The 22,927-nt window shown below is 40.3% G+C and overlaps 2 protein-coding genes across 3 annotated transcripts in view; one reads left to right on the top strand and one right to left on the bottom strand.

The window, feature by feature from the left end:
• Positions 1-13,952, top strand: part of SAMD13 (sterile alpha motif domain containing 13) — a 65,652-nt gene extending 51,700 nt beyond the window's left edge. For both annotated transcript variants that reach the window (XM_084636116.1, XM_084636117.1), the window contains exon 4: positions 13,337-13,952. In XM_084636116.1, coding sequence (XP_084492242.1) covers positions 13,337-13,585 — 249 coding nt within the window. In that variant the 3' untranslated portion in view covers positions 13,586-13,952. The remainder of the gene's footprint in view (positions 1-13,336) is intronic.
• The window catches only part of LOC311524724 (uricase-like), a 33,206-nt gene extending 11,950 nt beyond the window's left edge, over positions 1-21,256 (bottom strand). The window contains exons 1-4 of the mRNA XM_084636114.1: positions 21,220-21,256; positions 4,716-4,934; positions 3,360-3,476; positions 1,488-1,566 (exon numbers count right to left, since the gene is read on the bottom strand). Of these exons, the coding sequence (XP_084492240.1) occupies positions 1,488-1,566; positions 3,360-3,476; positions 4,716-4,934; positions 21,220-21,249 (445 nt within the window). The 5' untranslated portion in view covers positions 21,250-21,256. The remainder of the gene's footprint in view (positions 1-1,487; positions 1,567-3,359; positions 3,477-4,715; positions 4,935-21,219) is intronic.
• Positions 21,257-22,927: the final 1,671 nt, after the last annotated feature.

The raw sequence follows: 22,927 nt of genomic DNA, 5'->3' as shown, positions 1-22,927 counted from the left end.
GGTGATGAGTCTTTAGACACTGAAAAATATGAGATACTATCAGTGTATTAAAAGCAGGAGCTTTTCCAGAAAATGATACAAACTCTTTAATTTCATTCAGGTTTCTCTTTTAATTTCCTTGCAAAAGTTAAGAAAGGATGTGGAAACCCAAGTCCGAGTTGCTCATGCTGCCAAAAATGTGGCATTGGTTAAATGTCTTAGGATCATAAAACATCTCTACCTATAGAAAACTGAGGCCAAAATTCACTGGAAATTTGTGTCTGATGCTGCCTGTTCTACTGGTAGAAATATTAGAAAAAACACTCAGAATGAGCCTTTCAGAGCTTTTTGCTGTTCACAAAGGAAATGAGTTGTGCCAAGATACCAGGAGACATGCTATATAACCCATACAAGTGCCTTTCAATTCTAACAACCCTGTGAACCAGGAAGGGGACTTCAGGGTCATAAGACTGGTAATGAGCTACAGAACCTTTCATCTCTCGATTATGAATTTGAATACAGCCTCAGTCAGTAGCAATTAAAAGTTGTTACTATCTGATGATTGTTCAGTACTAAGGAGCCTATTGTTACTATTTCTATCTCAGCAGTGCCTAGAAACTCTGGTCCCATTGTGCTTAACACTGTAGTGATCTCAGTCCAGTTCCTGGCATTATATCCTCATGTTACATAAAACAAAATTTGGATCTAACTGGCATTCTTGTTGACAGTCAGAGCAATGAGGTGGAATTTGTAGATTCAAATTGGTAACTAGACATCTGACATGCTAGTTTACATATGTAGGTGCAGCTTTAAATCCTACAGTACTTGAACACTCCAAAACTCTCACTGAACTCAGTGGGAGTTTTGGTTATGCAAGGAATTCAGAATTTGCACACACACACACACACTTTAGTGTTTACACATGAAATATTGCTTGCACCGAGATGTGGGTGCAATTTTAGAGGTTAGGCTGAGGTCCTCTAACAGCTTGGCCTAATTTGTAATGCAGAAATTCAATCTTTTTAGAAGCAAAGCCAAAGCATATTCTAGGGGTTTTGCAGTGTTACCGTAAATTAGGCAGTTGGACTAAAATACTATGTCTTTGGGAGTGTACTGACTGCTAGAGTAACTTTAATATTCAAACTATAGGCTATACTGCGATGTATTAGTTGAAGCAGGGCATTTTCAGAAGCCAGTTCAGTCCTGTGAGTTTATGTAATAGTAATGCTTTGTGAACAATTGTAATTATTACGTGTTTAGGAGAACTCTATAAATATAAGGCTGGATTCTGCTCACCCATGATTCAATGAGCAAGGACAAAGGATCAAACCCATTTTAAAAACTTTGAGGGTGCCCCTTTCTTTGTTTTAGCACTGTGGAGAATCTTTGATAATGTTCCAAGCCTTTAACTCCTGCAGCTATCTCTAAACCTATGTTTGTCTTTAATCAATAGAGACATTAAGGAAGGAGTAATGATGCTGAAGGAAAATTAGCAATTATTTTCTCACCATTCTGACACTGTTCAGCTTCACAAAAGCGAATTCCTTCAGGAACACAGATAAAGGAATGGACATGGGGAATTCCATTCTACAGGTTTAAAACACAGTTGTAAGTAAAACTGTAATGCATTGTAATATAACTTTTAAAAAATGAACTGAGAAAGAAACATCCAGAAGAACACACTAGTAATGTTTAGGGATGTCGATTAGTCACAGTTAAATCAGGCGATTAACTCAAAAAAATTAATCATGATTAAAAAAATTAATCTCAATCACAGTTTTAATTGCACTTTTAAACAATAGAATACCAATTGAAATGTATTAAATATTTTGAATGTTCTTCTACATTTTTATATATATTGTATTCTGTGTTGCAATTGAAATCAAAGTGTATATTATTTTTATTACAAATATCTGCACTGTAAAAATGATAAACAAAAGAAATAGTATTTTTCAATTCACCTCATACAAGCAGTGTAGTGCAATCTCTTTGTCATGAAAGTGCAACGTAAAAAGTAGATTTTTTTTCTTTCTCTTTTTTGGCTACATAACTGCACACAAAAACAAAACAATGTAAAACTTCAGAGCCTGCAAATCCATTCAGTCCTACTTCTTGTTCAGCCAATCGCTCAGACAAACAAGTTTGTTTACATTTGCAGGAGATAATGCTGCTCGCTTCTTGTTTACAATGACACCTGAAAGTGAGAACAGGCATTTGCATGGCACTTTTGTAGCCGGCATTGCAAGGTATTTACATGCCAGATATGCTAAACATTCTTATGCCCCTTCATGCTTTGGCCACCATTCCAGAAGACATGCTTCCATGCTGATGACGCTCATTAAAAAAAATAATGTGTTAATTAAATTTGTGACTGAACTCCTTGGGGGAGAATTGTATGTCCCCTGCTCTGTTTTACCTGCATTCTGCCATATATTTCATGTTACAGCAGTTTTGGATTCTGACCCAGCATATATTGTTCATTTTAAAAACACTTTCACTGCAGATTTGACAAAAATGCAAAGATGGTACCAATGTGAGATTTCTAAAGATAGCTACAGCACTCCACCGAAGGTTTAAGAATCTGAAGTGCCTTCCAAAATCTGAGAGGGATGAGGTGTGGAGCACGGTTTCAGAAGTCTTAAAAGAGCAACACTCCAATGCAGAAACTACAGAACCCGAACAACCAAAAAAGAAAATCAACCTTCTGCTGGTGGCATCTGACTCAGATAATGAAAATGAACGTGAGTCGGTCCACACTGCTTTGGATTGTTATTGAGCAGAACCTGTCATCAGCATGGATGCATATCCCCTAGAATGGTGGTAAAGCATGAAGGGACACATGAATCTTTAGCGCATCTGACACATAAATATCTTGTGACACCAGGTACAACAGTACCATGAGAACGCCTGCTCTCACTTTCAGGTGACATTGTAAAAAAGAAGCGGGCAGCATTATCTCCTCCAAATGTAAACAAACTTGTTTGTCTGAGCGATTGGCTGAACAAGAAGTAGGACTGAGTGGACTTGCAGGCTCTAAAATTTTACATTGTTTTATTTTTAATGCAGTTTTTTTAACATAATTCTATGTTTGTAACTTCAACTTTCATTATAAAGAGATTGCACTTCAGTACTTGTATTAGGTGAATTGAAAAATACTATTTCTTTTCTTTTTTTACAGTGCAAATACTTGTAATAAAAATAAATATAAAGTGAGCACTGTACACTTTGTATTCTGTGTTGTAATTGAAGTTAATATATTTTAAAATGTAGAAAACATCCAAAAACATTTAAATAAATGGTATTCTTATTATTGTTTAATAGTGCGATTAATCATGATTCATTTTTTTTAATCATTTGACAGTCCTAGTATTTTTATATACCTTTTCTAGACGCCGCCATGGTACCTCTTGAACATAGGCCTTGATGTACACCACGTGACAATATGATGACAGGAAGTGATTGCAGATATCCAGGGCAAATTGTTCTATAGTTTGGATCTAAGAAAACAAATAACACATTAGAGAGCACCAATTATCTAATGTATATTGGCATACAGAATACAACTTGCACAGTTTGTCTGGATCATTGTAAATATTTTGAGTGAAAATAGATGTTGTGGCTGATATGGATGCCATTCAATTCTGAGTTTATAAAGACTGTCTTTCTAACCACCTGGTCAGCATGCACTGTAAACTACAATAGGAGCTAAAGAGTCACATTCATCAGAGATCCCTTTTTCCTTAGGTATAGTATCACCACACAAAGGAAAGGAGAGGGCAGAGTAGAATGATTGGATTGAGAGAAGCCACCACTGGTACCTGATCCTTAGAAAATGTAATACCAGAACATTCCTGGTAGGTGGTCTCATTGAACAATAAAAACTGAAGAACACTAAAAGGTAAAGATGGGATTTCATAATAAGACTGAGAATTTGGTCCATAGTGTGGTATAATTAGGCTATATGGAATTAGCAGATTAAAAGAACAGCTGAAGCCACTGAACCGGGGGTAATGATACTTATTTTCTTTGTAAAGCTTTTTGAGATCTGCTGATGGAAAGCACTATATAAGAGCTAGGTATTATTATTATTTATTTATTATTAAAGAGTGAACAGCTGTCCTACTACAAAAGGTACCTGAAGACATGTTTGAGATCAGTGCTGGCTTTGTCAGACAAAAGACTGCACCAGAAAACTGAAGAGGGACCCAAATTCCAAGTTTAAGATTCAGAACTGGATTCATACTTTTCCAAAGTTCAGGGGTATCAGATCCAAGAGGTCCAAATGCAAAAAAGATTCATGATGGGGGAGAGGGTATCAACCAAAACTAAAAATGTCTTCCACGTATAAAATAAAAATTATCCACACTTGTGCACCGCATACCACATGAGAAAGTCAAGGGTGTCTATGAAAAATTAGTACTGGAAAAAGGAAAGATCCAGTTCAAAATCTTGAAGGGAGCTTCAGTGCCAAACTGGAAAGCAGAAAGCAAGAAAAATATATGAAAGGGAGTAGGAATTTTGCATTCAGCCAAACTCTCTTCAACTTTGGCCTGGAAAAGAGCTTCTCGACCTGGGTGAGCTTTGGAAGGGGATAGAACAGGCAATGAAAGAGGAGAGAGGATCTTTTGAAATATGTTGACAATAGAAAATAAGTACAATGACCACTTCCAAATAAATCTTGGACAGCATCATAAATACCAGTCAGTACAATACTAAATAAAATAATTTAAAAATACCCCTTTGCATTTTGCCAAAGCTAAGACGATGTTCTTTATGGTGTCGGTAGGGATAACAGCAGAATTGTCTCCATGCAAGTACTCATTGACAGAATTCAGTCTAATATGTACGCAAGCGTTCACTTCTTTAATGAAGTGTTTCTTGTCATCTCTTCTAATGCGAAGGAGTTTAATCACGTTCTTTCCATACACAGAATTCAGGACTTCCACATCTTCATTCTGCAGTGAAAACACAAGCATTTCTTACTCAATGGAAATCACAATTATAAAGGAAGCCAGAGCCAGGCTCCGCTGGATCAAATACCTGTTTCTTTATCAATGGCGATCATTTTATTTTTGTGTTTATCCTGGAATGCTACAGTAAGTAAGGTAACACCCAGGAGAAGGTGTGAGGTTCTGGCAAGAAGAAAGAAACCATTTTAAGGAGATACTGTTATTAATAGTAGCCGTGGTATTTAATGTTTTTATTGAAGAGGCCTCAACTGTTATAGGCCCTGTTGCACTGGACACTGTACAAATACCCCATGTAATCTGTCCATTGTCTGGAACAAACATTCCGTTTGACAAAGGAGAGATATAATGTGCCACTATGGCTATTAGACTTGATTCACCACTGTGTTACTTTTGGTTTATATTCATTGTTATGCCATTGAGATCAATGGAGTGTCACATGTTAGCCTGAAATCCATGGAGTTACACCAGCTTAAAACAGAAATTATACACTGATGAATCAGGCCCATTATGATGATGATGATTATTATTGTTTATTATTTGTATTGTGGTAGTACCCAGGGACCCTAATCATGAAACAGGACCCCACTGTGCTACACACTATGCAAACACATAAAAACAGACAGTCCCTGCCCCATGGAGTGTACAATCTAAGTATAAGACAAGAGACAATCAATGAATACAACAAATAGGAGAGGAAAAGGAAACAATGAGACAAGATATTATGTCTCTCTCAGCACATTGCTCAGATGTTTGAGTAACAAACACTCCAGGCTGTAAATCTAAGTGACTGCAAAGTGTTTGATGGAGTGACTCTGGATTTATCTCCCTGAAGCTGAAATCATCCCACACTCTGGAGAATCAAGCCATGCCATTAGCTCAGATCTACTCTCTCATTTTCTGGCTTGCTCCTGGAAATAATTAATGCAACCAGCCAAAAGGTGTCAAAATCCTTTTAAACCTCTCCCCAAATTTGTAATAGCAACAAAATAGAAGCAGAAGCAGTAGGGTCTTGCATTATTTCAAAGCTACTAACTCCCTAGAACACACTTATTTCTCAGACCAGGGTTTTCATTCTACATATTAACTTGGCTTATTTTTCTGGTTGGCATTTTTTCCCTGTTACCTTTAAAAAATATATTTATGGTTTTCAGTTACTGCTGAGGTTTCTAGTAACAACCCAAGTAAGTATTTAAAAGAACATATTATAATTATTATTAGTCATTATTTCAAAGCGTCCACAGTGAGCTGAGAACTTCACAGAAAAGGTGTAAATCACAAGTCTTTACTCCAAAGACCTTGCTGTGTAAGTGGTAGATCTGTCACACAAATGAGACTATAACATACACCAGGAAAAGAGGTGGTCAGAAAAGACTCATGTTACCAATATATGAGGATATAGTTACTCAAGTTAGGCACACAAATATTTACTAGTCCAAAAAAGGTGGGTTGGGTGGGTGGGATTTTGGGAGATCATAGAGTCTTAAGTAGTGATTTGAATGGATCAAGGATGGAGGTTTGACAAATGGATTTCAAAAAGGTATGCCAAGCATATGGGGCAGAATGGAGGGAGGGATTTGCGCTGTTGAAAAACAGACAAAAGGGGTATCAGATGGGCAAAGCAGAGGGTACAGACAAGAAATCAGAGGAAGATCAGGTGAGATATTTAGGCAGGTTTGTGACACACTGTGCCCCATGGGATACTCTGTTCTCCATTTTCACCACTTTTATATGGTTTTGATATATCTTGTACAAAGTATGCCTTGTGTGTACAAAGTATACCTCATGTGGTATCATTTGAAAGCTCATAAGCTGCTGAACATTATTATCTTGGTAAAATGTGTGTGGCAACTTTGTATGTAAAGTTATGAGACTACTGTATAGCAATGATTTTACAGTAACATGTTACAAAGTTAGAAAAGCAGGCTCAAACTCGTTTTTCAGAGACAAAGACACATTTGCACATCAGCAGGATGCTAAAGAGTCATTACTAAGATCCTACTTGAATCACACGATGATTGTCAAATAATTGCAACTGAGTTGCGGACAAGACATGGAAAATTGAAGAAAAGTAATAATTGACCTTTATTAATTGTGGTAATTTGGAAAAGCCAGAGAAGATTTATTTGTTTAAGAAAAGTTTTCTGGAACAATATAAACACTCAAGTATTATGTTATGCCTGCTAATTTTTTTAATAACCAGACATTTTTCTGCAACTATATTGTAGTCATCAATGCCCAGGGCTGACAGTCCAAGCACTGCATGCACAGGGCTGGTAGCCTGAGCCCCAGCTGCTGTCAGCTCAGATAAATGAGGTTCTACTGCACTAATGGGGAAAAAAGTGTGTGTTGCAATTGTCAAAATGTATGCAAAATTGTGGACTGTGCAAAGTAAGCTAATTAAAATCAAAATTGCGGGGGAAGCCTAATACTGGAGGATCTGCAATTTCCGCAATATTGGAAATTAAGTTTGGCCTTCATCACTAACTGTTTAATTGAAGATTCACCAGCAGGGGAGTTGTAAACAAAGTATTTACAATTCATGTGAAGGACAGCTGGCAATGGAACTGCTGACCCTATGACCCAGCAAAGACTTTTCCAGTACAAAGGGTCAGAGTATTAAAAAGAGAGACAGTGACCACCTCGTCACCTCTCCTCCCCCATCTCTACTTACAGCAGTGAGATAACTTGAAAGACAATAGGAGCATCATTGGATTGAGGGGAGTGGTCCTCATTGGTAGTCGTTCCAGTTAGTATGGACTCCTGAAAGTTTTTGGGTGAGAGAAACCTTTTTGATTTCAAATCTTATTTAGCTTGGTAAAGTTTAGGAATTAGTTTGCAGTTTTATCCCCTGTGTAACCAGTTCTGACTTTTATGCCTTTATCACTTATAATCACTTCAAATACATTTTTCTCTAGTTACTAAACATTTTATTCTTTTACCTAATCCAGTGAATATTTGTATTGAAGTGCTTCAGGACTCCACTTGAACCAACAAGGCTGGTGCATCTAAACATTACTGTTTGGAATGTCAGACCAATATGAGCTTATACTGCACAGAGGTCTACTGAGCAGTATAAGATGCACATTCCTGGGATGCAAAACTGGGGTTGGGGAATTTGCAGGTGTTGCCCTGTATGTAGTTCAGGAGTGGCTGGGAGAGCATTAATGTAACTTTGCTAGGAATGACTTTAAATGCTAATGGCTGTGTGTGAGCAGAGCATTGAGAGGCTGCTTGTCGTTAGCAAAGCAGTGTGAAAGGCACCCTGGGCTGGAGGGTTAAAGGGACACAACGGTTCAACAGTCCAGATTGTACCCTGGGGGATGTCACAAGGGGCTATATGCTGTAAGAGCTTGAAAGCAAGGACAAAAAGTTTGAGCTTGAGGATCAGCAGCACAATGGGGATCTGTAGGGGATGAGGTTAGGAGGAGGAGATTGCAGTCGTCAACAGGTGGGAGTTGATAAGGGTGTGGGAGAGTGGTTAGAGCATCATGAAAGAAAGCAAAAGATGGATTTTTTTCAATAATATCCAGAAAGAAGCAACAGTAGTTGATGTTGTGGTGGGAGTCTACTATAGACCACCAGACCAGGGGGATGAGGTGGACGAGGCTTTCTTCCGGCAACTCGCAGAAGTTACTAGATCGCAGGCCCTGGTTCTCATGGGAGACTTCAATCACCCTGATATCTGCTGAGAGAGCAATACAGCGGTGCACAGGCAATCCAGGAAGTTTTTGGAAAATGTAGGGGACAATTTCCTGGTGCAAGTGCTGGAGGAACCAACTAGGGGCAGAGCTCTTCTTGACCTGCTGCTCACAAACCGGGAAGAATTAGTAGGGGAAGCAAAAGTGGATGGGAACCTGGAAGGCAGTGACCATGAAATGGTCGAGTTCAGGATCCTAACACAAGGAAGAAAGGAGAGCAGCAGAATAGAGACCCTGGATTTCAGAAAAGCAGACTTTGACTCCCTCAAGGAACTGATGGGCAAGATCCCCTGAGAGAATAACATGGGGTGGAAAGGAGTCCAGGAGAGCTGGCTGTATTTTAAAGAATCCTTATTGAGGTTACAGGGACAAACCATCCCAATGTGTAGAAAGAATAGTAAATATGGCAGGTGACCAGCTTGGCTTAACAGTGAAATCCTTGCTGCTCTTAAATACAAAAAAGAAGCTTACAAGAAGTGGAAGATTGGACAAATGACCAGGGATGAGTATAAAAATCAGTATAATATGATTATAATAATCAGTATAATAAAATGAGTATAATAAATTGCTCGGGCTAGCAGGAGTGAGATCAGGAAGGCCAAATCACACCTGGAGTTGCAGCTAGCAAGAGATGTTAAGAGTAACAAGAAGGGTTTCTTCAGGTATGTTAGTAATAAGAAGAAAGTCAAGGAAAGTGTGGTCCCCTTACTGAATGAAGGAGGCAACCTAGTGACAGAGGATGTGGAAAAAGCTAACGTACTCAATGCTTTTTTTGCCTCTGTCTTCACGAACAAGGTCAGCTCCCAGACTACTGCACTGGGCAGCACAGCATGGGGAGAAGGTGACCAGCCCTCGGTGGAGAAAGAAGTGGTTTGGGACTATTTAGAAAAGCTGGACGAGCACAAGTCCATGGGGCCAGATGCGCTGCATCTGAGAGTGCTAAAGGAGTTGGCGGCTGTGATTGCAGAGCCATTGGCCATTATCTTTGAAAACTCATGGTGATCGGGGGAGGTCCCAGATGACTGGAAAAAGGCTAATGTAGTGCCCATCTTTAAAAAAGGGAAGGAGGAGGATCCTGGGAACTACAGGCCAGTCAGCCTCACCTCAGTCTCCGGAAATATCATGGAGCAGGTCCTCAAGGAATCAATTCTGAAGCACTTAGAGGAGAGGAAAGTGATCAGGAACAGTCAGCATGGATTCACCAAGGGCAAGTCATGCCTGACTAAGCTAATTGCCTTCTATGGCGAGATAACTGGTTCTGTGGATGAAGGGAAAGCAGTGGACATGTTGTTCCTTGACTTTAGCAAAGCTTTTGACACGGTCTCCCACAGTATTCTTGCCAGCAAGTTAAAGAAGTATGGGCTGGATGAATGGACTATAAGGTGGATAGAAAGCTGGCTAGATTGTTGGCCTCAACGGGTAGTGATCAATGGCTCCATGTCTAGTTGGCAGCCGGTATCAAGTGGAGTGCCCCAAGGGTCGGTCCTGGGGCCGGTTTTGTTCAATATCTTCATAAATGATCTGGAGGATGGTGTGGATTGCACCCTCACCAAGTTTGCAGATGACACTAAACTGGGAGGAGTGGTAGATATGCTGGAGGGTAGGGATAGGATACAGAGGGACCTAGACAAATTGGATAGTTGGGCCAAAAGAAATCTGATGAGGTTCAACAAGGACAAGTGCAGAGTCCTGCACTTAGGACGGAAGAATCCAATGCACTGCTACAGACTAGGGACCGAATGGCTTGGCAGCAGTTCTGCAGAAAAGGACCTAGAGGTTACAGTAGACGAGAAGCTGGATAAGAGTCAACAGTGTGCCCTTGTTGCCAAGAAGGCCAATGGCATTTTGGGATGTATAAGCAGGGGCATCGCCAGCAGATCGAGGTATGTGATTGTTCCCCTCTATTCGACATTGGTGAGGCCTCATCTGAAGTACTGTGTCCAGTTTTGGGCCCCACACTACAAGAAGGATGTGGAAAAATTGGAAAGCGTCCAGCGGAGGGCAACAAAAATGATTAGGGGATTGGAACACATGACTTATGAGGAGAGGCTGAGGGAACTGGGATTGTTTAGTCTGCGGAAGAGAAGAATGAGGGGGGATTTGATAGCTGCTTTCAACTACCTGAAAGGGGGTTCCAAAGAGGATGGATCTAGACTGTTCTCAGTGGTAGCGGATGACAGAACAAGGAGTAATGGTCTCAAGTTGCAGTGGGGGAGATTTAGGTTGGATATTAGGAAAAACTTTTTCACTAGGAGGGTGGTGAAACACTGGAATGCGTTACCTAGGGAGGTGGTGGAATCTCCTTCCCTAGAAGTTTTTAAGGTCAGGCTTGACAAAGCCCTGGCTGGGATGATTTAGTCGGGGATCGGTCCTGCTTTGAGCAGGGGGTTGGACTAGATGGCCTCCTGAGGTCCCTTCCAACCCTGATATTCTATGATTCTATGATCAGAAGCACTGGATATGGGGAGTGAAGGCGAAGGAGGTTTCAAAGATAACAATCAGATTACTGGCCTGAGTGATAGGGAGGCTAATGGTGGTATCAGTCTTGCTGGAGAGGAGAGGTAGTGGAAATAGCATGGGAGGAAAATACTCTATTTATAAAAGTCTACAGCAGGTTCACTCTGTATTACATTGCTTTCTTTGTGCTATAGCATAAGATGTAAGTGCTATATTGTAGTGTATTCTTCATCATCTTGTACTTCTTACTGAAATGCTAAGGATACATATTCAGTGTCCTTGAGGTAGCACGGTGTAGAACAATGATACCACTACAAGAGACTATCTCAAACAGGCAACTTCCTGCCTCAATAAATTACCCTAAAATACTGCCAACTGTTTGCAGTACAATTCTGCCCCACCTTTAATAAAAAGGAAACCTCTAATAATGAGACAATATTTGTTGCTTTCTTTAAAACAGTTTTGACTGTAATTGCTTTATCTGTATGTCAATGTGAACAAAAAAGGTTCCAAGCTCCAATATAAGGTTGCAATTTTTTCTGTATTACTGATCATGCTGTTCAGACGATACACTTTACATGGTATATTAATCCTATTCCTTCCATATAGAATACAATATGATAATGAGAAAATAGGTTAGTTCCATAGATTTTGCAACAGATGCATTACATTAAGTGTAATATTGAGAACACAGCTGCTACTAATTTTATATTTTAAAACCTATCAATCAAATTGTTTTATTATTGAGATTAATTACTAAGATTAATGTGAACTTGAGGATGAAGTTCAAACTTCCAGTTGTCATAGTGCTGTTTTCTTTCCTACATGTTCTTCGTATGGTGAGTTATTGCAAAGAGAGAGGAGTGACATGGTGTGAACAACTGCCGGAAGTGGGCGTCTGACTTGAATGGAGCTAATCCCCAGATGCAACCACCAGGAGGTGTCCAAACTGCAAGTGAACCCTGTTACAGGAGGCTGAGGGTGTTTAACACCTCATGAGGGACATTCATCAGTTTGCTGGATTAGACCCAAAGGTAGTTGAAGCTCCTTAGCACTAGAGCTGGTCAGGCAATGTGTTTTTATTTCTGCAAGTAAATTCAACAAAAATGAAATTTTTTTGGTGGTGTCAGAACTTGTCATCGAGTCTTTCAGGTTTCTGTCAGAAAACTGAAGTTCCCAGTGGTCAAAAGCAAACAGAAACAATCAGAATGTATATATAAATAAAAATCTAGCTTTCAGGGGTCGATTGTCTTTGTTGTTTTTGTTTTTCAATGAAAACCAGAAAAAAATGATAACTGAAATTTTCCCACAAAAATTTCCCTTTTGTCAAAAGTAAATTCTTTTGTTGCAAAAAAAATTAATTAAAATAATTCAAGCAACTCTGTTCAGCACACTGAGCTCTCATAGACGCAACTGGCAATCAGCACCTTACAGCCTGGGGCTTTGAGTGTATATGAAACATTCCTCATTGCCTCAAACATTCCTCATTCCATCAACATTCTGGTTGAACAATTTCAGTTTTATCTGTTCAAATTGTGCAGCTCTGTCACAATTACTTTGACTTGCTCTGTGGTATCACAGACAGTTATAGCTGACTCACTGCATTGTGGTGATAGCTGACGGGAATGAAACTGAATCAAGCAAGAGAAATGCACTTCAGAAAACAACTCCTTTAAAATCTGGTATTTGCTCATTTTGTGCAGCCGACTCTTTAGAAAGTCACTTTGCTTTGCTGTTACTTAGTTGCTCCACTGTCCCTGTGGGCAGCTGAAATTTCCTGCAGAAGTGAAGATGGCGACCAGGATGATGGTAAGTAAAGAACATGTGCAGAGAAGTTTGGGAATGTGAAATTATTAAATAGATGGATTACAGAACTGTAATGCACATCAATCAGTGTTTTCATCTTTTCCACTTTGGAGTTAAGCCTTTGAGCTATATGTCTGAAGAGTGAAATGTAGATTACTGAAATCTGATTGAATTTCATTGTAAATAACCCATCATTGTATTATGACTAACTGCAAAATTATCATTGATTTACAAAGTATTAATTTCTTATGTCCACAGAGCATCTAGGATCTGAAAAGTTCCTCTGAAGGTTCAGTTTTACAAAGTATCCTTTTTTTTTTTTTTTTGTCCTTGCGATTCAGCAGAGATTTTTTTTTTTTACTCATGCACTGAACCTTTTGTGAATCACTCAGACCATGCTTAGTTCTGTTTCATGTTTGCTTGCAGGCACTCCTACCTCTACCTCTTCTGGCCACTGTACCTCAGCAGTTCACATGTTCTCCAGCAGAAGCCTGGGTCTCTGTACTGTCATGGACCGATACAGGAAGAATTGTTTCTGTGAAGAACTTACAGTTGACATTCTGGACAGCGACAACAAGCAGGTGCAATACCACAGAGACAAGGATTCAGAGCAAGTGGAAAGGCACAGGCAGGCTGCGGAGTGCAGAGTCCTGCTATGCCTGCACCAAGGCCTGAATCCCCTCCATGTTACCAATGCGCTGCATACCAGAAACACTATGGACAATTCCGTGGTTGGGTGGCCCATGCAACCAGTACTTAGCAGCAGCTGGACAGGGCAAATCTAGGCCCAGCATACTTCCAGCCTTGTGCTGACCCCCTCTTCACCGCATGCATCCCCCTCTACACACACACTCCTGCAGGTCTCCACAGCTGTGCAGTTGTGCCAGGGGGGACACACAATTAGGGGATTTTTTTTTATGGCACTGTTTGCACTGTTCAATGTTTGGTTTATACAGTTTGCTTTATCGCTGGTTGTGGTAGTAGTTTATTATTGTTGTTTTGGTGCTCTAGGGAAGCTGGTTTGCTTGGCAATGCTGTGGTAGTGATTTTGTAATACAAGTAAAGGCTTTTATTTTATGAAGAAAATTTTATTACCATCACTATATCACATCTTCTAGTGTGTGTTTTGAATAATACACATAAACACAGGATAAAGCACTACAGGCAAGCTGTATCCAAATACAAATTTTCATTATATCTATGTACATCAACCAGTTGAGTAAATGCACAGTCCCCCCTCCACCCCCACCCCACATTACACCCAACCTGAGTCTGGGTGGCACAATTGAGCCTTATGTGTACAGCTGTTTTTTGCCATCCATATAGTCGAGTATGTAAGGTTCCCTCCTTATTCTTCTGAGCATAATTGTTCTTAGCCCCTACATTTCTAAGCAACTTCAAAACTGTCCATAATCTATAGAATGTACTGTCACTTCCTTCCCTCCCCACATCTCTAACCATAAAGAAGTGAGTTAGAGACTGTTAATTTACGCTTGTCTTGGCATTTTTCCTGTGGGTTCAAGTTAGAACTGTAACTTTTAAAATATATGTTTACTGTATTGAACATGTGTGATTTCAAGAAACCAATCAAATACTGGCAATCTGTTCATCTCTTCTGTTTGCATTATCCTTGTGCTGTATAACTGGAAGATGCTGTTTACAGTCTCACACTGTAGCCAAGTAGCAGGCAGAAATGTTCTGTATATGCTAGAGAAAAAAATGGGGAAATGCAAAAATAGATATCTATTTAAAGGCAAGTGTTAGTTCGTTTGCAATTTCAGTTGAGATTGTCTTAACCCACACAGTTTGGATCTGGGTTTTCAGCACTTCAAACTTAGGGGTTATTTGGATCAGAAGTTTTGGGATCATTTACAAAATTTTGATACAGATTTGGATTCCGATTTCAGAAATCCAGCATTCTTTAGACCTTAGGTTTAGGTGCAGGCTGATATCTTAGTTGCAGGGTTATACACTATCTGAGTTGTCACTATCAGTTACTGATATAGGGGCTGTCACCACTGCTAATGTTTCTGTGTCTTCATATGGGTCCACTCAGTCTGAACCACTGATTCCCCCATGAAAATGTCTGCAAAGGAAGCTGATATGGCAAAAACCAATGCCCACCAACCGTAACTAGGTATAGATTTCCTTCCCTTTTCCTCCTCAGAAATAAGAACAAAACTATTACACAGCACTTAAAAGTGCACAAAGTGCTTCACTGAAGAAGTGTATGCTTGGTTTAGGAATCACACATTTGGGGGGTTAGAAACAGGTGTAGCTGCAATGCTGGTTTTCTTTGATTTTAAACAGCTTTGACTATTTTTGCTTTCATTGTGTGTATTTGCATGATAAATGGAAGGTATCTAGTATCAAAATACACAAATATTAAGAAAGAACAGAACTCTGTGAAGAATTCTAGGATCAATGAGATAAACTGTATGGATCTTTTAAAGGGATGGGATCTCAAGCAACCTGAGTGAAGCTCAGATTGTACTTCATTGATTCAGAAGGCAGGTACACGTTACATTCAGTCATCTAGACTGAATACATCTGAATACATCTAGACTTGAATACATATGTGTACATTTTTCTTTTTAAATCTGCCACTCTGTTATCAAGCAGTTAAACACTGAACACAAAAACATCTTCTGTTCTGGTGATTTAAAAAATATCCCAACTTTTGTTCTCCCCCCTGCTGCCTTCCTCATCCTCTGCCCTGGAGTTGAAGGTTCTGCTACTGGAGGAGAAACCCAGTAGCATCCTCTTTCGGCTGCCTCTGAGAGGAGCCTGTTGAGATGAGGCTGATGCCTCAGACCAATGGCCTGGAGATGGGGGAGAGCCAGTTGCCTGTACACTTTTCTAGTAACCCTGAAGTCCACTTCTCCTCAGTGCCCAGGTGAACGTGGCTGTTCTGGCAGTGGAGCACTGTACCACTCAGACAAAATGAGAACATTAAAACAAACTAAAGCTGGCAGTGTCAAAATCAGACACAAGAGGGGAGATCCTTTAGTTGGAATAAACAGTGCTATGACAAAAAGAACAGGAGTACTTGTGGCACCTGTTCTTTTTGCGGATACAGACTAACATGGCTGCTACTCTGAAACCTGTCATTATGAGTGCTATGACAATTTACATTGGTTGAGAATCTATCCCAACATCCATCCCAAACTCACAAAAAGCAAGGAAATGTAAAGTTAAGCCACCTCACAGTACATACCTTCTACTTGTCTTCCCATAAGCACGTACCTTACCCTCATCACAACTAATAGACACCACTGATCACACACCACAACCTGAGTGCTACCCTCCCACCCCTCACCTTTGCCTTTCTGCACACACATCTTTACCAGATTATTTTCCCCCAACACTGGTGGTTGTAGATGTTCGGTGTAGTAGTTAATTGTGTTGGGAGAGGGTAGTTTGGTAAAGGGCAGTTAAAGGGGATGATGGAAGGTTGCCATCCTTTGCTCGGGAAGGGAGGGGGGACGGAGTTAAGAAAATTCAAAGGGCAGAAAAACTAAAAGTGCGTGAAATTTCACACCCATTGGCCACCTACTTTTAAAGAGAAGCAGGAATTTATTTCCCCTTTTAAACTCATTTTAAAATGTAATCCTAACTCCTGATTTGCTACTAGATGCCTCCAGAATAACACAAACCATACTGCAACTTTAACAATGGAAGCATTCAGCGATGAGCTGGAGGGCTCAGAGGGGCTTCTTGCTAAAATTCTGCCACCAAATGGAAAGGAGTTGTAAGGAAATTTCCCCTGCTTTAGATGGGAGTCAAACCCTCTCCAGCTGATGATTGTACCAACTTTCAGGCATTTAAAAAAGCAAAAAATCCAGGGAAGCATGGTGTGGGTCCCCCTACGGTTCCCTCCCCCATTTCAAACTACATGAGCTGAACACTCCACTTCACTATCAGTTTTCAGGACCAAAGCAGAAAAATTTCCAGTGAACTGTATGTGACATAAGCTTGTTTGCTAAGCAGTGATTCTGCTCTGGCTGTGGTTACAATGACAGAGGATTATTCCTGAAGTGACCAATGAATGTATTCTTTGGCCTATCTATTCTCTCCAAGCATAGACACCTGTGGCTCCCATTCAGCCAGACAGAAGGAAGAACAACTTAGTAGGAGCCCCTTGTTTGAATATTAGCAACACATTCCTGGAGACATTACCATGCTCCATAATTATCCCCAGAAACAACTCCACCTGTATATTAATTTATATTAACTGTTGTGCAGCTCTGATTATACCTTTTCTTCTGAGAAAAATACCTCACTGGATTACTCAGCCCCTAATTCTATTAAAAGGCATGAAGCTATCAGTGCCCAGGACCTGGTGGTACAGCATTGTCAGCAGTCTGCCTTAGTCTGTGTGATTTCTCACCACAGGAGATCAAGGCCAGCCCAAGCCTAACTGTGTACAGCACATGATCCAAGTCTTGCTTTTTCACAACATCCTTCCTACAATGACAAGGCTAAAGAAAGACCAGACTCCATAGATACAGATAGAAAATGACTGAAAGAAGGAAAAAAGAAATTAAAAACACAAGGAAAAGTGTGGGGAAAAAAATCTAGCAATAGAAAGTGGGGGACAGTGGGGGAGGTTTAGGTTGGATATTAGGAAATATTAGGTTGGATATTAGGAAAAACTTTTTCACTAGGAGGGTGGTGAAACACTGGAATGCGTTACTTAGGGAGGTGGTGGAATCTCCTTCCTTAGATATTTTTAAGGTCAGGCTTGACAAAGCCCTGGCTGGGATGATTTAGTTGGGGATTGGTCCTGCTTTGAGCAGGGAGTTGGACTAGATGACCTCCTAAGGTCCCTTCCAACCCTGATATTCTATGATTCTATGAAAGTAGAGACCATTCAATATACTATGATCCCAAACTGGAACTTCATACCTTGATTAGGTATGAAGTTATTAGGTACTTTATAAATATCAGTTTAGATTAGATAGTTTTATACTGAGTTATTGGACAAAGAAACCTGTATCTTCAAGGTCAGAATGGATCAAAAAACTAGTCCTTCAAGGCTCTGAGCAGGAAGTCCTCAGAACCTTTCTGGCCTTTGCCTGAGGTCATGTATACTTGTATCCTATAGCGCATACTACTTATCAGCTCAGGGATCCACCAAAGACATTTAAGACTTGGGATCTATATATGAGCTACATTTGATATCATTTCTATTTTAAGTAGGTTAAATTGTTGAGTATATATTTTTTCATAGGGTTTTTAATCTATTTACCTAAATGTAAAGCGCCTTCTAAATTTATATTCTATACATCAGGTATATTTTATAAGGTATATTTGATATTAATTATTTTTTAAAAAATGAAATTGTAAAATATTAAAAATGAGCGTAAGGAAAAAATTATCCAGCTTGTTATTGACAAAAGGTTAATGTACAGTGTAAGTGATGTCAGTGACTCCTGTTGATTTTAGTATTACTTCATTGTTTTTACAATTTTGCTGATCTTAGATTTGCACATGAGATGTTTGGGGACAATTATGAGTTTCTTGAAAGATAACTAAAAGGAACAAATGTGCTCCCATCCAACTGGCCAGTTTGCAGTGCTGGAACAAAGTTAAAACAGTGCAGGCTTATAAGAGCAGAATATTGTCGTCACTGCTACCCAGGACCATTCAAAGCTGTGTGTGAAAGGAGGTAACTGTAATTCAGATTCCTACCCGTTGTGCGTTGGAGAAGTGAACAGAGATGTGAGGCGGGGGAGGGTGTTGTGTGTGTTTTAAGTTGTGTACTAGACATTTTACAGTATTGAAACTTCGCTGGAGTGTGATGCAACTCATTAGAAGGGATGTCCCTCTCTGAAAACCCAGATTGGCCTCCATCTCAGACTGATTCTGTGAAAACTTGCTTTCTATAATTTGGTGGCATCACAAACGTTGACTCATGACACTGGAGTGATAGACAATGTTATTTATATATATTTTTAAAGTCTTTCAATGTTTAAAGATTCTTGTATTCCTTTGATTCTCACATCTCTTGTTTTGGGTCATTGTCCTGCAATGTGTCCCAGATTTGGGCTTTGGAGACTGAGAGGTGTTGAATACTCTATGAACTGCCTGTGATGTGCTCTAAAAATCAAAGGGCAGCAGCTTAAGAACTCCCCATTATAAAACAGTCCTAGAGAATATAATAGAGATGAAACCAGCTCGGTTCTATAGAAATGTAATACCGTTCTATAAAACATATAGATTTAATACTTAATGAATGATATCCCTTCCATTGGTGCTGCAACATTATCTGCTCTCCAACCTCTGAAGGAGGCAGGTCATTCTCATTCTTGATACTGACTTCGCAGCCTTGAATCAGGAAGGATTTCCTTCTCCCTGCTTTCCTCTCTGTCTTTTAAGGGTAGCCCGGCAGAATCAGGATCAGGAAACCATTAACTTCCGTTTCAGGGAAGGAAGGCAAAATAGCGGGTGGATAAAGGTGCCAACTGAAAGATGGCAGGAAAATGGACATTATTGTGGAATTATAAAAGGCAAGCAGAAGCATATCGCATCTTAACCTGGGTGCATGATTCTATTATGGCCTAGCTTAAAAACAGAATTTGGAGCTGGCCGTTTTGCTTTAGCACTTGCATGATGAGGTGGAGGGCAGAGAAAGAGCAGGGCACAGAGCATAGAAGCAGTTCTGCCTCTGCCCCGGCTGGGGTCACTGTCTGCAGGGGAGAACAGTTACTACAATTGTTCCCAGTTGCCTGAGGGCCTCCCCCTCTGCTCTGCAATCACCTGTGCAAGAAGGCAAGGAACTGGGGAAATGGGAGTGAAGAGGAGAGTAGAATGAAGAGGAGAACTCAAGAGATGAGAACTGGAGGAGGAAAGAGCAAATCAGGGAAACAAAGGCAAGAGAGGCAAGAGACAACTGATGGAGAGAGAGAGAAACGAGGAAGGGGGTGAGGTTGCAGGAGGCAGGAGAGGTGAAGGGCCAATAGCAGTGGAGGTGGGGAATGAGGGTGAGAGAGAGACAGAGGATAAACGGACAATGTGGGAATAGAAAACCTAAGATGGGGGAAGAGAACAAGATAGGAAGGGGAGGCCTCCCTGAAGGGTAGGGAAAAAGTAAAAGAGAATCCAAGGAAGGAGTGAGGGAAATTGGATCTGGGAAGAGAAACTGCTCTAGGGCCTGGGGAGAGCAGACTCATAAGGGGAAATGAAGGAGATGTACAGACAACCTCCAATGTGGAGGGGAATGGGAGAGGCGAGAGGACTTGTCGCCGGATAGCAAAAAAACCAAGAGAAGGAGAAACATTTAGCACTTACTATTTATTGCACTTTTCTTCCCTATAACTCACTGCACTTAACAAAGATGGTTAAGCATCATTCACCCCATTTTAATGATGAGGAAACTCAGGCAGGGAAGAGATTACAATGAAAGACATAAACTAAAGTAACTTGTGCTGCTCACTGGCAGATTCAGGGGTAGAACCCAGATCGCTCCACATAAACATCTTGGAGAAAGAGAAAAGGTTTCACATGGAGAAATAAATACAGAAATAAACACCTGAAAAGAATATAAGATCAGAAAAAGCTAAATTTAGGGGGGGAAATGACATCAAGAAACTGGAAAAAATCAACTGAGGTATAGATAAAACTTTCTAGAACCCCAAATCCTCCTTTTTATATCTGAAAGCACCAGTGAAAAGTGAAATTAAAAGATTATTGAGTATGCTAAAAATGATAGAAAAGTCCATGACTTAAACAGTGACACAAACCAGTTCATTAGAGTGAACTTAGATTGACCCAAAAGTAAAATCTTGTAAAAAGAAGCTTAAAACCAACAGACCAGTTTTATAAACATTCCAGTGACAGCAGTTGGTTTTAAAGAAATAAAGCACTCCCCTGCAGTGTTTGCAACTCAAACATTACAGCAGAGAATCTGAAAATGAAAATAACTTCATTCATTTTCATTGCACAAATTAAGTAAAGAGCACAAATAATGACAAGCAAGTTGGGTTCTTTACGTTCTTTCATTTGGATGTTATTAGTAAATGCTTTGTTTACAACAGGTGGCTTTTTAGCTTACAGATAAAAATCAAAGTTAGGTGATAAACACCTCTGTTTTGAAGTTTTATCTTATTTCATCTTACCTCCAAACGCATTCTTTTCCTCTCAATTTTAGATGCTAAATAGGTCAAGTTTAATTGCCAGTGAACTGTGTACTAAACTAATTTGACAACTTTAAAATAAATCTGTGAACACAAAAATATACCTTAACATTTAACATCACTGTTTCTCACTGCATTGAGATAAAATTTGTAGAACTTCTAAAAACTTACTGGCAGATGACACACTGCAGGCTGCTGCATTGTTATCTCTTGGATGGCTGAGAAGAGTAAGAGCAGCTACTGCACTATAAAAAGTGTCATCTTAATGTCAGAGGAGGAGCAATGATTGAGGAGTTGGCTTCACAAATGCAAATATTTCACAATTTATTCGGCAACACAGCATTTTTTCCTGCCCTGGGCAGAAACTTTAATGAAAGAAAATACCTATGACAAGAAAGAAAGCTAAAGCTAAATATAGAGACAAGGGGACTGATCTAATCTCATTAAAGTAAATGGGAGTTTACCCTCCATTTAAATGGAAGCAGCACTTCAAAGACAAAGCAATCACTATTAAAAATTCCCAGGCTTAAATCTTAAATCTGTTGTAGTCTCTGACTTAAGCTAAGGCACAAACAATATCTGTTGAACGCTAGTGTAATCCTGAAGTGGGGGATGTCCACTCATGGCATGTCTATACTACAAAGTAAAGTCAACTTAATGTAAATCGACATCCAGCCCCTGCAGTGATTAAGTCAGTCGTGTGTGTCCACACCATGCTCATTATGTTGGTGGATTGCATCCTCACAAGCAGTGCTTACATCGATGCACAGAGGAGTGCACTGTGGGTAGCTATCCCACAATGCAATGAGCTGCAGGGGGTTCTGGGAAGGGCTTGCAATGCCTCATGGGACCAAAACATTGTCACATGGTGGAATGGGACATGGCTTTGGCCACCCATGGTGCAATTTCCACCCCCTGCCCCACCCGCAAACACCCATACTTTCTCGCACCTTTTTTCGAAAGCCTGGCTTAGCCGTGCATACACCACAGCCTGGGAAGCATGGATGCTGTTCAGCTGTGCACTATTCTTGTAGAAAGAAAAGGAATACTTGTGGCACCTTAGAGACTCAGAAATTTATCTGAGCATAAGCTTTCGTGAGCTACAGCTCACTTCATCAGATGCATGCTGTGGAAAATACAGTGGGGAGATTCATATACACAGAGAACATGAAACAACGAGTGTTAAATTTATTAATCTCTAAGGTGCCACAAGTACTCCTTTTCTTTTTGTGGATACAGACTAACACAGCTGCTACTCTGAAACCTGTCACTATTCTTGTGAGATTATAAACACTTCCTGCCTTATCCTGCAACATTTCCAGAGCCGAGACATAAGCCGCTGCACAGAACATTGTGATGTCATCCAAGCAGCCCTGCTGCAAGCCATAGGACAAAACAATTCTATGTTGCTGCTGACAGTCACGCAGCAGCTGAGCATGGTGAAGTGCTGTTTCTGGTCCTGGGAAACAAGCACTGTCTGGTGGGATTGCACCATTATGCAGCTACGGGATGACGAGCAGTGGCTGCAGAACTTTTAAATGTGGAAGGCCACTGTCCAGGAATTTTGTGCAGCGGTTTCCCCAGCCCTAAAGTGCAGCAATATGAAAATGAGACCCACTCTGACAGTGGAACAAGTGGCGAGCTTTCTAGGGAAACTTGCAACTCCAGACTGCTACCAATCACCAGGGAATCAATTCGGAGTTCATAAATCCACTGTGGGAGCTGTTGTGATCCAAGTGTGCAGGGCAATTCATGTTCTGCTGAGAAGCATAGTGACTCTGGGCAATGTGCATGACATAGTGGATGGTTTTGCAGCAATGGCATTCCCTAACTGTTGTGGGGCAATAGACGGCATGCATATCCCTATCTTGGCACCAGG

This window comes from Lepidochelys olivacea (assembly GCF_965140295.1).
Source record: "Lepidochelys olivacea isolate rLepOli2 genome assembly, chromosome: 8".
Lineage (NCBI taxonomy): Eukaryota > Metazoa > Chordata > Testudines > Cheloniidae > Lepidochelys > Lepidochelys olivacea.
This window is presented reverse-complemented; position numbering and strand designations above follow the sequence as displayed.